At 35.3% G+C, this 12,740-nt stretch overlaps 1 protein-coding gene across 2 annotated transcripts in view; it reads left to right on the top strand.

The window, feature by feature from the left end:
* Positions 1-2,182: 2,182 nt before the first annotated feature.
* LOC105382268 (ras-related protein Rab-27A) overlaps positions 2,183-12,740 on the top strand; it is a 44,211-nt gene continuing 33,653 nt past the window's right edge. Inside the window, exons 1-5 of one of the 2 annotated variants that reach the window (XM_048622905.1) lie at positions 2,183-2,636; positions 3,109-3,176; positions 4,340-4,454; positions 4,770-4,966; positions 6,996-7,422. In XM_048622905.1, the coding sequence (XP_048478862.1) occupies positions 2,475-2,636; positions 3,109-3,176; positions 4,340-4,454; positions 4,770-4,966; positions 6,996-7,101 (648 nt within the window). In that variant the 5' untranslated portion in view covers positions 2,183-2,474 and the 3' untranslated portion in view covers positions 7,102-7,422. Of the gene's footprint in view, positions 2,637-3,108; positions 3,177-4,339; positions 4,455-4,769; positions 4,967-6,995; positions 7,423-12,740 lie in introns of those variants that run through there. The other variant, XM_048622906.1, reaches the window with a different exon arrangement.

Below are 12,740 nucleotides of genomic sequence, written 5' to 3'. Positions count from 1 at the left end.
GTCGCAGCCTTGACTGTGCCTGCACCAGACAGTTCGGTTTTTTCCAAACAAAACGAACTTCCTGACTTCCCGAGTCAGTCGGAACAAGATTCTGTTTGCACAGCGCCTCGGCTGCACCTCAAGGTAAGCCTGACTTTTAGCGGCTTCAACAAGCCGCAAGCTAGTGGATCCCTAATTGGATGATCGATTTTGACATTCATTTTATCCTTCAGAATGGGTCACAAAGTCTTGGTCTTTCTACGGGATATGCTCTGAAGGATCGCATGATCAAAAATAAGGTGATTTAGTCCAGAAGGAAGCAGATATAATCTGAATGTACAGGGTTATTGGTAAGAGGTAATGTTGGTGAGCACTAAGAAAGGATTTTCAGAAACTCCCCCCCCTGAAGGGGTAAAAAGAGGGATGAAAGTTTGTATGAAAGTCCTTCAGTTTAACGAGGAATTTCCACGGGTAAATTTTTTTATGGCGAAGTGAACAGCTTATAAAATCTGCAAGCTGAAGTGGTAATGGGCTGGTCATATTTGCTATGCGTTGGGGTTTCGAGAGGGAAACCAGAAATAAGTAGATACCTAGCGTGGGACACCTTCAAGTCCGCTAGATCGATGACTTTAGAGATACAGATGGTAGTGACTGGATGAGGTAGTCCGAGAATAGTGCTTTGGGAGATACAGGGTGATATGAACACATTGAAAAGACACAAGTTTGTAGTTAGTTAAATTTTAATGTGATTTTTAGGTAAGTATAACTAGCTCTTTTCGCTTCGTGGGAATTCCGCAATAAAAAGTAGCCTAAGTACTTTCTCAGGATCTAGTCTGATCTAGACCATCTGTATACCAAATTTCATTCAAATCCGTTCAGTAGTTTTGGCGTGAAAGAGTAACAGACGACAGACGTCTGTCTGTTACTGTTTCACGCCAGAAAGACACAGTTACTTTCGCATTTATAATATTAGTTAGGATTAGGATTTCATGCTAAGATGTAATTAGCTGCCGAGGCTACGATATCGATATATTTTGATAGGGAGAAATGATACAAGTTTCCGATTTCCGGCCCTGCCCCTTGAAGCAGATAACACAGATAAAGTTATGATTTTTTTTCTATGTAAGTACTTAGCTAATAAGATAATAAAGTATGAATTATTTACTAAACTACTTGTTGACTGGTCTTGCTTTGTTCTTGACCTGCGATAACAGTAACTTAGCCTACAACAAAAAATCTTTTTAATTAATACCTATAACTACTGAGATAACCAGTTTATTTAGGGAACAATAAATAATAATCATGATTTTTGGTATACGTGATGCGTGTCAGATACAAAAAAATGTGTTTCTGTTTACTACAAATACTTAATAATGCTAAATACTAATGTTTATTTGTTTTGTAAACAAGTTCCGATTTGAGCGTAAATATTAGCATTGAAAATTTAGTCAACAGGAAAGTCTTGTTGTCTAAACTAAGGATATAAAAGTCAAGTCCAGTTACCTACCTACCTCAGCAAAGAAAAAGGTCTACTTACTTGTAGGTATTAAAACTTTTGAAGCGTCTGTAGTCGAGCTAGCTTCAGTAGGGTATCGTAACTGATCGCTGAGGTAGCAACACATGGCACGGTCAGCCATATAGGATGGGTGACCGATTTCAAGTGGTTGTTTCCTGGACGCTTCTGTGCTTCCCGGTTCCCGGAACTACTTCGGCAGCAGTCGCTAAGCCAAGTCAGAGGCCCTTGGGTGGCTTGAAAACATCTGACAGTCGGGTTGCCCACTTACCCTTAACTCTCTCAACACAAGCTTGCTTGCTTGTAGTCCACCGAACCGCACTAGGCCAGCATGATGGGCTAGGCCTAAAACCCTCCCTTCATTGGAAGGAGACCCGTGACCATGCCCCAGTAGTGGGAACGTGATGATGATGATGATGATGATTTGAATGACGTTTCCCAATACTCGACATGACTGCGTTCTGCATCAGTGATAACAAAATCAAAAAAGCAAAAATGAGTAACTACCTAAGAAACCAAGGTAAGTTTTTATAATCAAAATTAAATAATACCTAATCCTAAAATGATTGTTTCCGAAAAACTAATAACAGTGCCATCTAGTAGTAATTATTAAAACTGAAGCAACACCTCAGAATAAGAACAGTGTATCCCTCAAAAAATACCACAGAATAATATCAACGACAGTATAATGACATCTGATCTGAGCCTTCTGTCAATTCTGTCATGTCAATGTCAAATCTTCAAAACAAAAGTCAAAATTTATCATCGACAAAAATCAAACAAAAACAATTTTGTGGCGGGGCGAATTAATTTCTGTAGTTTTTTGCGCGGTTTTCTATAATTTTATTTCAAGTTTTGCTTTAATTTATACGATAACTAGTTTAGATAACTAGATGGCTTATTATTTCGTTCTCTGTAAAAAACCCGTCATTTTCACCAAACTCTGCTAAATTCCCATTTTTTTGCACCTACTGAATTACCTATGTGTTCATCGATCAATATGGATTACGACTATCTAATAAAACTGCTGTGTGTTGGGGATTCAGGAGTTGGAAAAACGAGTTTCCTTTATAAATACACTGACGGAGTTTTCCATACACAGTTCATCTCTACTGTGGGGATAGACTTTAGGGAGAAGACAGTGGTAAGTTACTTATCTCTTTATTGACCATTGACTACCCCATAAATTTTGCTGTTTTATGAATGTTAGTTCTTATTATTATAATGACAGTTAGAGAAAGTATCTGCTATTTTTATAAGAAGACTGCAACCGAAACTATTCACAAAGTTAGAACTACTTACATGAAATATTCAAGACATTTCCTTCATTATTTCTTAATTTCACTGTAATCTCACTTTTAATAATTTCATATATTTTTGCTAAGCGAATATAATAAGTAAGTCCCTATATATATATTATTATATTTTTGGCCAACTAGTGAAACTGTACTATTAGATATTTAGTGGGCTTTAAGCTCACATCATAGCTCTGTTTTGTATTGGAACTTTAGACCACTTCAGCCAATTATCCTTTATAAAAAACAACAATCTTAACCAAGTACACACAAAGTCTCAATATAATCGCAACCTGCAATTCAAACTATAATATTTTCCAGATGTACCAGCAGAGTGGGCGGCAGCACCGCATCCACCTTCAGCTGTGGGACACGGCCGGGCAGGAGAGGTGAGGTTTAGCGTCAATTCACACGTACCACAAGCATACCACATCTCAGCGACATAATGTGGTCAAGCTGTGGTTACGTGCGAAGTGTCGCAGTGGCTTTTTGCAGTTGCGTTGTGGTAGGGTCAAAATGTTGATAAGGTTGCTGCCAACGTGTGGCGGCGTTGCCGTAGCGATGTGGTTATATTACACGGCAAAATGTGGCATGCGTGAATTGGATTATTCATTTTCAATACAAATATATGCTTGACCACACAACATCGTTGTGGTGTGGTTGTAGTACATGTGAATTGACCCTTATGGCCATTCTCAGTACACTCCATAAGCTCCACACTGTAAAATCTATAATAAATGAAAAATGTGTTTGTTACGCCATTTATAACTTGTGAACTGATTTGGCTGCTTCTATTACTGCTAATTTGGTAGGGGGGTGTCTAAGAACAGGAAGGGAGACTTAGGATACTTTTTATCCTGAAATTGCCATGCAAAAACCTTTTTTAGAGCTTGGGAGCAACAGCTAGTTGTCATATTTTTAAGATAAAATCTTTACTGTATGAGAATACAACATCATCAATTAACAATGGGTACTGGGATATAGACCCTGGTAGACAGATAACCACATACATTTTAATAAATACCTCTTAAGTAAGTATTATAAAAATATAATATGATTTTGTGTTAAGCTCAAGCTAAATATAATTCAAATAGTCTACACTCAAATAAGTTACAATGAAATGGTTTTATCTACCTACTAAGATAAGAACTTATTTATTTAATTATTCTATAAGATAGTGAGCAGCTATAACTTTTCTATTACTACTCAAAGATGATAAACAGTAAAAAAAATATATAGCTAAACTGGAGTCTAAATTTAAATGATATTACTTTCTAATTCACAAGTTTTTCAGAATCACCTCTGTCACTCTTTAGGAAACAGTCCATCCATCCGGCTGCATCCTTTATGTGAAAATTATGCATGGCTTATACTTATACCCTGATTACACCTACCGAGTAGAGTGGCGTGACAGTATCCTCATCCGATCCTCCGCCAATGAACGGCTATATAGCAATTAAACAGGTGCTTGGCCGAAGATACTGTCCTTGCCAATCTAGGTACTTGGTACGTGAAATCAGTGTTGTTCACACATGAATGTTTGAAATTCCAGGTTCCGCAGTTTGACTACAGCATTCTACAGGGATGCAATGGGTTTCTTACTGCTCTTTGATCTCACTAATGAGGCCTCCTTCTTGGAAGTCAGAAACTGGATTGAGCAATTGAAGGTTAATATTATATGTACTTCTATATTGTGTAAGGTGTGATTAATGCTTAAAATGCCGAAATTCGTATGAGCTATGCTCCGGGCTCGCAAGAAAGGATGTACTGATAGTATGCAATCAAAACTTAATGAAAATAAAAAGCAGCAGTGGCTATCAAATGGCTATGCATTAACCCTTGCAGAAGCGCAGACCCTACACACAGACACAAAACAATTTTATTGAGTCTGACTTTCTGGCATTATTCCATATTTAAAATTAAATCTTTTCATTCACCAATAATAGTATTTCCAATAATCCAATAAACCGTCTCCATTCCAGACCCACAGCCTGACAGACGACCCGGACATAGTGCTCTGCGGGCACAAGTGCGACCTGCAGGAGAAGCGGCTCGTGAACCAGAACCGGGCCAGGGAGTTCGCCAAGAACTACAACCTTCAGTATCTGGAGACCAGCGCCAAGACCGGACAGAACATCGACCGGGCCATAGATCTGTTGCTTGACAAAGTCATGTGCAGGTTAGTTTTTAGAATATAATACTTTATTTGCGTAAAACATGGTATTCATAGATGTAATTTTTTTTGTAATTACGGTTTATTTATTTATTTATATACACTTTACTGTATACAAATTAGACAAATGACGCAACACAGGTTTACAAACAGACTAAAATTGTTTGGTGTACTTTTGTATAATGTGGTAATAGCTAGTAAATTTTAGTTGATGCTTGCGCCACCTGCGAATTTCTTTTTTGTTGTGATCGTTTTTTTATCTGCTATGCAATGTTTGTTATTCTTTTAATACAATATGATTATGGCGCTAATCATTCACATAAAAAAAAATATAATATACGTATACAGGGTTATTGGTAAGTAGACCGGATCCTTTCAGGAGGTGATAGAGGAAGGCATTTCCAGTCGATTGAACCCAATAATGCATTATCCTAAACTTTACCATTTCTAAGATATTTAATATTTAAGGTTTTTTATTTTTTTTGCCAAAATTTTATGCTTAAAACCAAAAATAAAAAAAATCAATCATATTTCAATAATTTTTTTGGTTGTTTTGCATAAGTAACACCTTAATAAAGTAATTAAAATAATCAAATGTGCATTATTCGACTTAAATTAGACATAACCAAAACAACCAGAGAAAGCGGAGAAAACTCAGCAGGGGTTTCCATACTAAAGTCAACAGGACTGAAAACAATCACACTTTTTACCTTTAAATTGGGCCAATTTTGTTAGTTTTCCTGTTGAATTTTGTCCGTCTGTGCTGGTTGTTTTGGCCATATCTTGGTGATACCTTAATCGATTTGGTATTCAATTATCTTGTTTGAAAGCTTATTAGTTGACCATGTTTTTAAGCTAAAGTGCACAAAAAATGTCATATGAAAATCTTTTTTAATTGAATTTATTAGTTTTTGCGTTTTGAATATTTTTTCAAAATGTTTAACTATTTTGAATTATTATGTCTAATTTAAGTCGAATAATGCACATTTGATTATTTTAATTACTTTATTAAGGTGTTACTTATGCAAAACAACCAAAAAAATTATTGAAATATGATAGATTTTTTTTATTTTTGGTTTTAAGCATAAAATTTTGGCAAAAAAAATAAAAAACCTTAAATATTAAATATCTTAGAAATGGTAAAGTTTAGCATAATGCATGATTGGGTTCAATCGACTGGAAATGCCTTCCTCTATCACCTCCTGAAAGGATCCGGTCTACTTACCAATAACCCTGTATACAGACTACCTACCTAGAGACCGCCAATAGGCAAACCTAAGCGTTTTAAAACTTTTTGAAAGTATGGTGCTGTTTGAAAATTGGCTCTTCTGCAGTAAATGAGCAGACGGCACCCATTCGTTGAAAATTCATGCCCACCATTATGCGTAAAATAGAACATGTGGGGACATCTCACACACGACCATCTGACCTCAAGCTAGACATAGCCTTTTTGTATCATTCCTCCGCTTAAGTGACTGCAGACGAGATTTGAAAAAAATAAAAACAATCGAATGCAGAAACAAAAATCATTTATAACACAAACATTACAAGCTAAGTTCACATTTATTTTTGTTTTGCTTCTTTTATATTTTGCTTTCTTTAATCATGCATGAAGTTTAAAAATTACCCGCCTATACATCGCCTTCGTGACACCTGCGATACCACATAGTACTTTAGTATACAAACTTCTTCATCAACCCTCTAACGCCTTTTGTCATAGACTATTCAGTATTGCGCCGCTTTTATATTGCTTATCTGCTACCTTGCTGGTACAAAGAGAATCTACATCTACACGTTATAAAGGTTGCCTCGACGTTTATTCCAAGTTTATCAGCTCTGGCTCTGCACAAGCAGAAGTCACCAGTATACATACCTTATCCATGACCTTTTTATCAACAGCACATGCTGATCTGGTCCCTATTGGACGCTCTTAACAGCAATCTTTTCCATCTATTCTCTTGTTAGCTGCTGTTGTTATCAGTGTGTCAAATGGACGTTTCCGTCGTATATTATCACGTTATTGCTAATATTCCAGGATGGAGACATCAGTGGAGTACGCAATGATGTGCGCGACGGGGCGGCGGCGGCAGTCGCTGCAGAAACTTCAGGATAGGAGAGAAGGGAACTCATGCGCATGTTAACTATCACGGTATGGAGATCTTAGGGCCTACGCAGCTCTCAAGGTATACTGCACGGGGTGCAAGACTCGCACGTTAAGACATCATAAAAGTTATATGTAGCGCTAGCCGCGTGATGTTAGTGAGCGCGATGCAAAACATTTGTCACGTCTTGACATACTCGTTTTGTGCCCTATGCTATTCCTACTGGGGGTGACAAAAATTGTGTACCTACCTAAATAGCCGGGTTGACATGTTCTTCGATACTAACGGTAAAACAATGCTTCACATATAAACTTTGTTCACTTTGTTGGTCACGGAGAATCTGTTGTTTGCGTTTCTCCAAACCAAAACACAATACCACAGCTGACGCGAGGCGCATGTTGCATATATTTTGCAACCATGACCAGTGATCACAAATCTGAGGAGTTCTTAGGCAAAAGGTCATAGGTAAAGGGCGCCCTCTAAGGAACTCGTCTTTAAACGTTATGCAGAATGCGAATTCGATTTGGACTTGCGTTGGGAGTGATCGATTGCGATGAGTTACATTTAAATTACGTTATGCAGACGTTATTCACGATTATGTACGTACTATCGTTTGATATAGGTTATCAGAGGCGCGAGCATAGGATTCGATACTATTTTCGAATCTACACGAAGGGTCGCTTTTACCAAACGCTAAACGTATTTAAATCAAATTTTAAATACATTTTGTACTAACTGACAGACGTATGACAGGCTACTAAATACGTTTAGCGTTTGGTGAAATCCCACCTAACATTGAAAAAACAAATGCCACTTTTGGAACTAACAAATTTGCCTTACATTTTGACAGTGACATTTGACGATACGCAACGTAAACGGAGGTTTCGAATCCTGTGCTCGGGCAACTGATGTTTGTACTTGACTTAGGTCAAATCCATAAACAACAATAATAAGCACCTCAACTGCTGAAGCCATGGATCAGAGATTCTCTTTTTCCGAAAATGAGGTACAATAGCACTGGTAAAATATAACCATTGCAGTAAGATCCTATATCATTTTAAAGTATTGACAGATTGATTAGAGCGAGATAGCTTGCGATCCGCCATTTTCAGTTGTTTCTTTATTTAAGAACGTAATACAAGAAGGGAGAAATGTGTTGACATTTTATTTTGACTTGTTGTATTAAGGAGCCGTCCATTAATCACGTGAGGCTCAAAGGGGGGGGGGAGGGGGTACTGAAAACCTCACGAAACATCACGAGGGGGGAGGGGGGGTTCTCGTTAGACATCACGTGTATTAATTTTTTGTCAAAAATTTGGTATTTCCGAACCGATATTTTGGACGGCGCAAAAATTTTAACGTTTTGTAGTATGACCTATTTTTTTTCTAGTCAAAAATTGCCTTTACATAGACTTCCAAAAAAAATACACGTGATCCAAGGGGGGGGAGGGGGGGTTGGTCCCAAACACGCACTCACGCCTTGTACTAATGTACTCCCTTGCGGGGTAGGCAGAGGTGCATTGCTGCACCCACTTTTCGCCAGAGTGTATGTTAGTCCCAATGTAATAGGGGGCGGGCCTATTGCCATTTTACGGGCACATCCAAGACACGAGAACAAGTATCTGTGTTTAAACAAATATCTGCCCCGGCCGGGAATCGAACCCGGGACCATCGGCTCAGTAGTCAGGGTCTGGTCCCGTTGGTCCCAAACCTCACCAAATATCACCAGGGGGGAGGGGGGGGTCAAAAAATGAGAAAAACGACCTCACGTGATTAATGGACGGCCCCTAAATCCAGAAACAGGCGCGGTATTCAAGGCCTATACTTTGTAATTTATCAATTCACGTAACGAAATCTCGTTGTTACGAAGATGCATCGAAGTTTTGTCAATTATTTGTTAGTTATTATCACTTTCATCATATGTAAAAAAAAAATTGAAAGTCAAAAAGTTATCATTGTAAACAAGTTTTGGTCTAATTTTGAATTGCTTTTAATCTATTAATGTGAGTACATGGTACTAATTGGAATATTTAAGTAGTTTAGAACTTCGTGTGTTAGTTAAACCGCTACCTATCATACTGTGGGCTTATTAAATTATACTAACGTTAAGGTACTTATTGTTGTTGGATGTTTTTATTAATCACTAGTGTTTGTTTATAAGAATTTCTTCGTACATTTCCTTGTACTGCAACATTCAATTGATCTCATGTTCTTGTGCCAATTAAAAAGGTATTTATTGATACCTACATTTTAAGTATAACATAATAGTTACTTACAAAGTTGATCGTATTTAATTAAGAACTTATTTATATAAGCAAGCCTTTTGTAGTTGATTTATTTTAGCATGGTTACCTTTAAAATGCTTATAAATTTTATTTGTGTAGTCATGACATTTGTTACTATTGCATACTGCAATTTGTCAACAGTTAAAGTAACTAAATGCAATGATGTTACAACTTTTAAAAATTCATATACCTAATGAATAAAAATGCTTGGGGATATATTTCTGAACGAGACTGAAATCTAAGTCAATACATTAATGTCATGTTTTTATTTTCTAATCTTCACATATTACCTAATTAGTACTTACACATCTCCAAGGTTGACTTGTCCTCCCATAAATCCTTGCTAACGTACTTCCACATTCCAATATTGCTTTTTCATAATTCATGTTGATTTAACTTGAATTATTCATAAGTAGGTATATATTTAGCCTAGTTTGTTTGCACAATCTGAATTGAAATGCACAAAGTGTGACATTATTACTTTTACTATTGTTATATTATACTTAATTATATAAGTCCCTTTGTAAGTAAATATATTTACAAACATGTTTATAATACATTATATCAAATACTTTTTAAAACTACTAAACGTGGTGATACCAAAAATCTTATTATAGCTATTTGATAACTATTTATTCCATACATTTTACCTATCTAATCTATGACCATTTTACAAAATTGTGATCAAATTCATATTAACATGTAAGTTTACCATTTTATTAAATATAAGAAAAATATAATATATGGGCAGTTCTTCTTTTTAACCTACATAACTTAGTCTCCATCAGTTGTGAAGAAAAAATCATGAGTTTTTCAAATATTTATTTATTTATTTATATTTCAGCGTGCATTGTACTAAAAACACAACGGCTGTGCACGTTTACAAAAATATAAATTTATATTTTTGTATTTAAAATTACGTTACATAGTGGTAAATCCGCGTGACAGAGGTGTATTTCATACGAATCTTGGCTGTCTCCCGCCACTTCATCCTGCGCATATTCGATAATGTTACAAAAAATATATATGACGACATAAAATATAAAAATTTATTTAAACTCCAGAAGATATTACCTATTTAGTAAAACAAAATATATATTTTTAAATGATTTCAGAAATATTTTAAAAAAATGTTGAAAATTTGTCTCTTACTACCTAATGTTTTAGTAGTTACATTCTGTCACGTAGGTTGCCATTTAAAATATTTGTTTGAGCCACTCGTCCTTATTGCCATCGATCAGAGTTTAGGTCTCCTTTTCCCCTTGGTAAGATTTCCCCTTTGAGATCCAGACACCGCGTATCGGCCACCCGCAAAGTGTGACAGGAGGTGCGTGTGTTTATTCGGCGACAGCATCGTCACGTAGGTAATTGTTAAAATAAAATACAATTAAATTATTATTTTGTTATTTACTCATTGGTAATAACAATTACTTTGCAATCAACATGTGAATATTACACTTTATGTTACTGTTTAAATGCTAATCGACTTTGCAACACATTTTACCCCTCTGTCACACGACAAATCTGTCACATTCTTACGAAACACTCCAACCTGAGGATATTCATCAAAGAAAAATTGAAGAGAAACTACACGTTTTGGTTAAAGTAAGAAGCGAAAGGAACGTCCAATACACTTGCGCTGCATTAATAAAAAGTTTCGTTTGTGAAAAAGGTAATTTCGTGCTATTGTTCTCAAGAACAGGCGATGAATGTGGTAAACTGTTTAATATGGTGGAGAATGATTTATCGGATGTTTGATGATAACATTAAAGTCCTTCCAGCTTCTAAGGCAATTAAAAAAGGAAAGAGTATTTTTTTCAAGTTCTAAGAGCCACTGCTGTATTTTCGAAATATGGCTGGTTAAAACTTTAACAAATTACGTAATTTTCCATTAAGTTACTTAAATTTTAGGTTGCCGAAAATATTTTTTGTGCAGATAAACACTATTTTATGTAGTTGGAACAAATTTTTCCTTTAAGTTCCTGAAAAACGTATATTTCACTCTTCAGAGGTTCTCAAGTGTGATTTCATTAGTTATACTAACAATAAAGATATATCCAGTAATTTTTTTTACTAACTTGAAACCATAATGATTTATAAGTAAGTTACTAAATTATTATTTTTAAATAAAACTGTTTTATTCCAAAACGCTGCCGCATATTTAATAGAATAACAACTATGTCACATCGTTTACCACTCTGTTACGATTGGTGTCTCCTGGTAGTCAACTTATTTTTGGTCGTTTATATGTTCTGTTATAAATAGTGCAACTTTGGAAAAATCATATTAAATTTAGTCATTGATGTTAACGTCTATGCTGTTAATTTTTGACTGTAATTAGTAGCGAAAAAATATTTATAGCAAAAACAAGCTTCATTTTAGCTGAAATTGTGACAGAGTGGTAATAACTACTTAATAAATATTTTGTTATTACTAAAAATCCATTCCTTCATATGTTTTCTAAAATGGTATTTTGTTTATTAACGTATCAAAAAAGTTTCATTTTAATCGACGAAGACTATTTCGATAAAAAAAAATAAAAGATTCTGTGACGAAGGTGTAATTTTCTTTGCCTTATCCACGTATTATGTTCTGAAAATCTTGAAAAAATACTTAAACTTCGCGGCCAACCACCTTTTTCGATAGAATAGAAATGTAGCTATCATAAAAATTATAAGAGTTCACCAAAAAGCTAAAGTAATTTTTTTCAAATTCGGGATAATTTTTTATCCATTATGTAGGTTAAAAAGAAGAACTGCCCATATATGTACTTATTTAGATTAACGTGACTGTTTGTTTTGCAACGGACCATGATGAGGATTGAATCGACTAAGCCCTGTTTCACTTTGTAATCTTTAAGTATGTATAAAGGTTCTCTCTGAGATTAAAAACAGACTTTAGGTAACGAGGATATGGAAATAACTTACCAAGGAAAGAATCTTTTACAATTAACACTTGGTCATCATGGTTCAGGTGTAGATAGATATATTTGACCAACTGCCAAATTTTTTATCATAAAATAATATGTCAATTTATACTGTAAAACGTTTTCGATGTGTGCAATTAATTTTATTAAAGTTTGTCGTATGCATTTTAAGTTGTTTCATTTAACAAAAAAAAAGGTTTCGTCAAACATAAAGTTCGAACAAAAAAAAAGATTATCAGACTTCGTTTTAATTAAGATTAAAAGTGATTAAAATACAAGGATTAGGAAAAGCTGCCTAATGACATCCGGCACCTTAATTTTTTTCTATCTTTATTATATGAATTATTTTTTAATGAATAATGTCCTCCTAGCCGAATTTCGACACCGGCGGCCAATCTCATTTGAGATCAGCCATCTACGCAGAAGTAGATTATAGTACCCAAGTGTGTGCGCAATACACAGGGGCA

This window comes from Plutella xylostella, chromosome 9 (assembly GCF_932276165.1).
Source record: "Plutella xylostella chromosome 9, ilPluXylo3.1, whole genome shotgun sequence".
NCBI classification, from domain to species: Eukaryota; Metazoa; Arthropoda; class Insecta; order Lepidoptera; family Plutellidae; genus Plutella; species Plutella xylostella.
The sequence above is the reverse complement of the archived record's forward strand: the minus strand, read 5'-3'. Positions and strand labels throughout refer to the sequence as shown.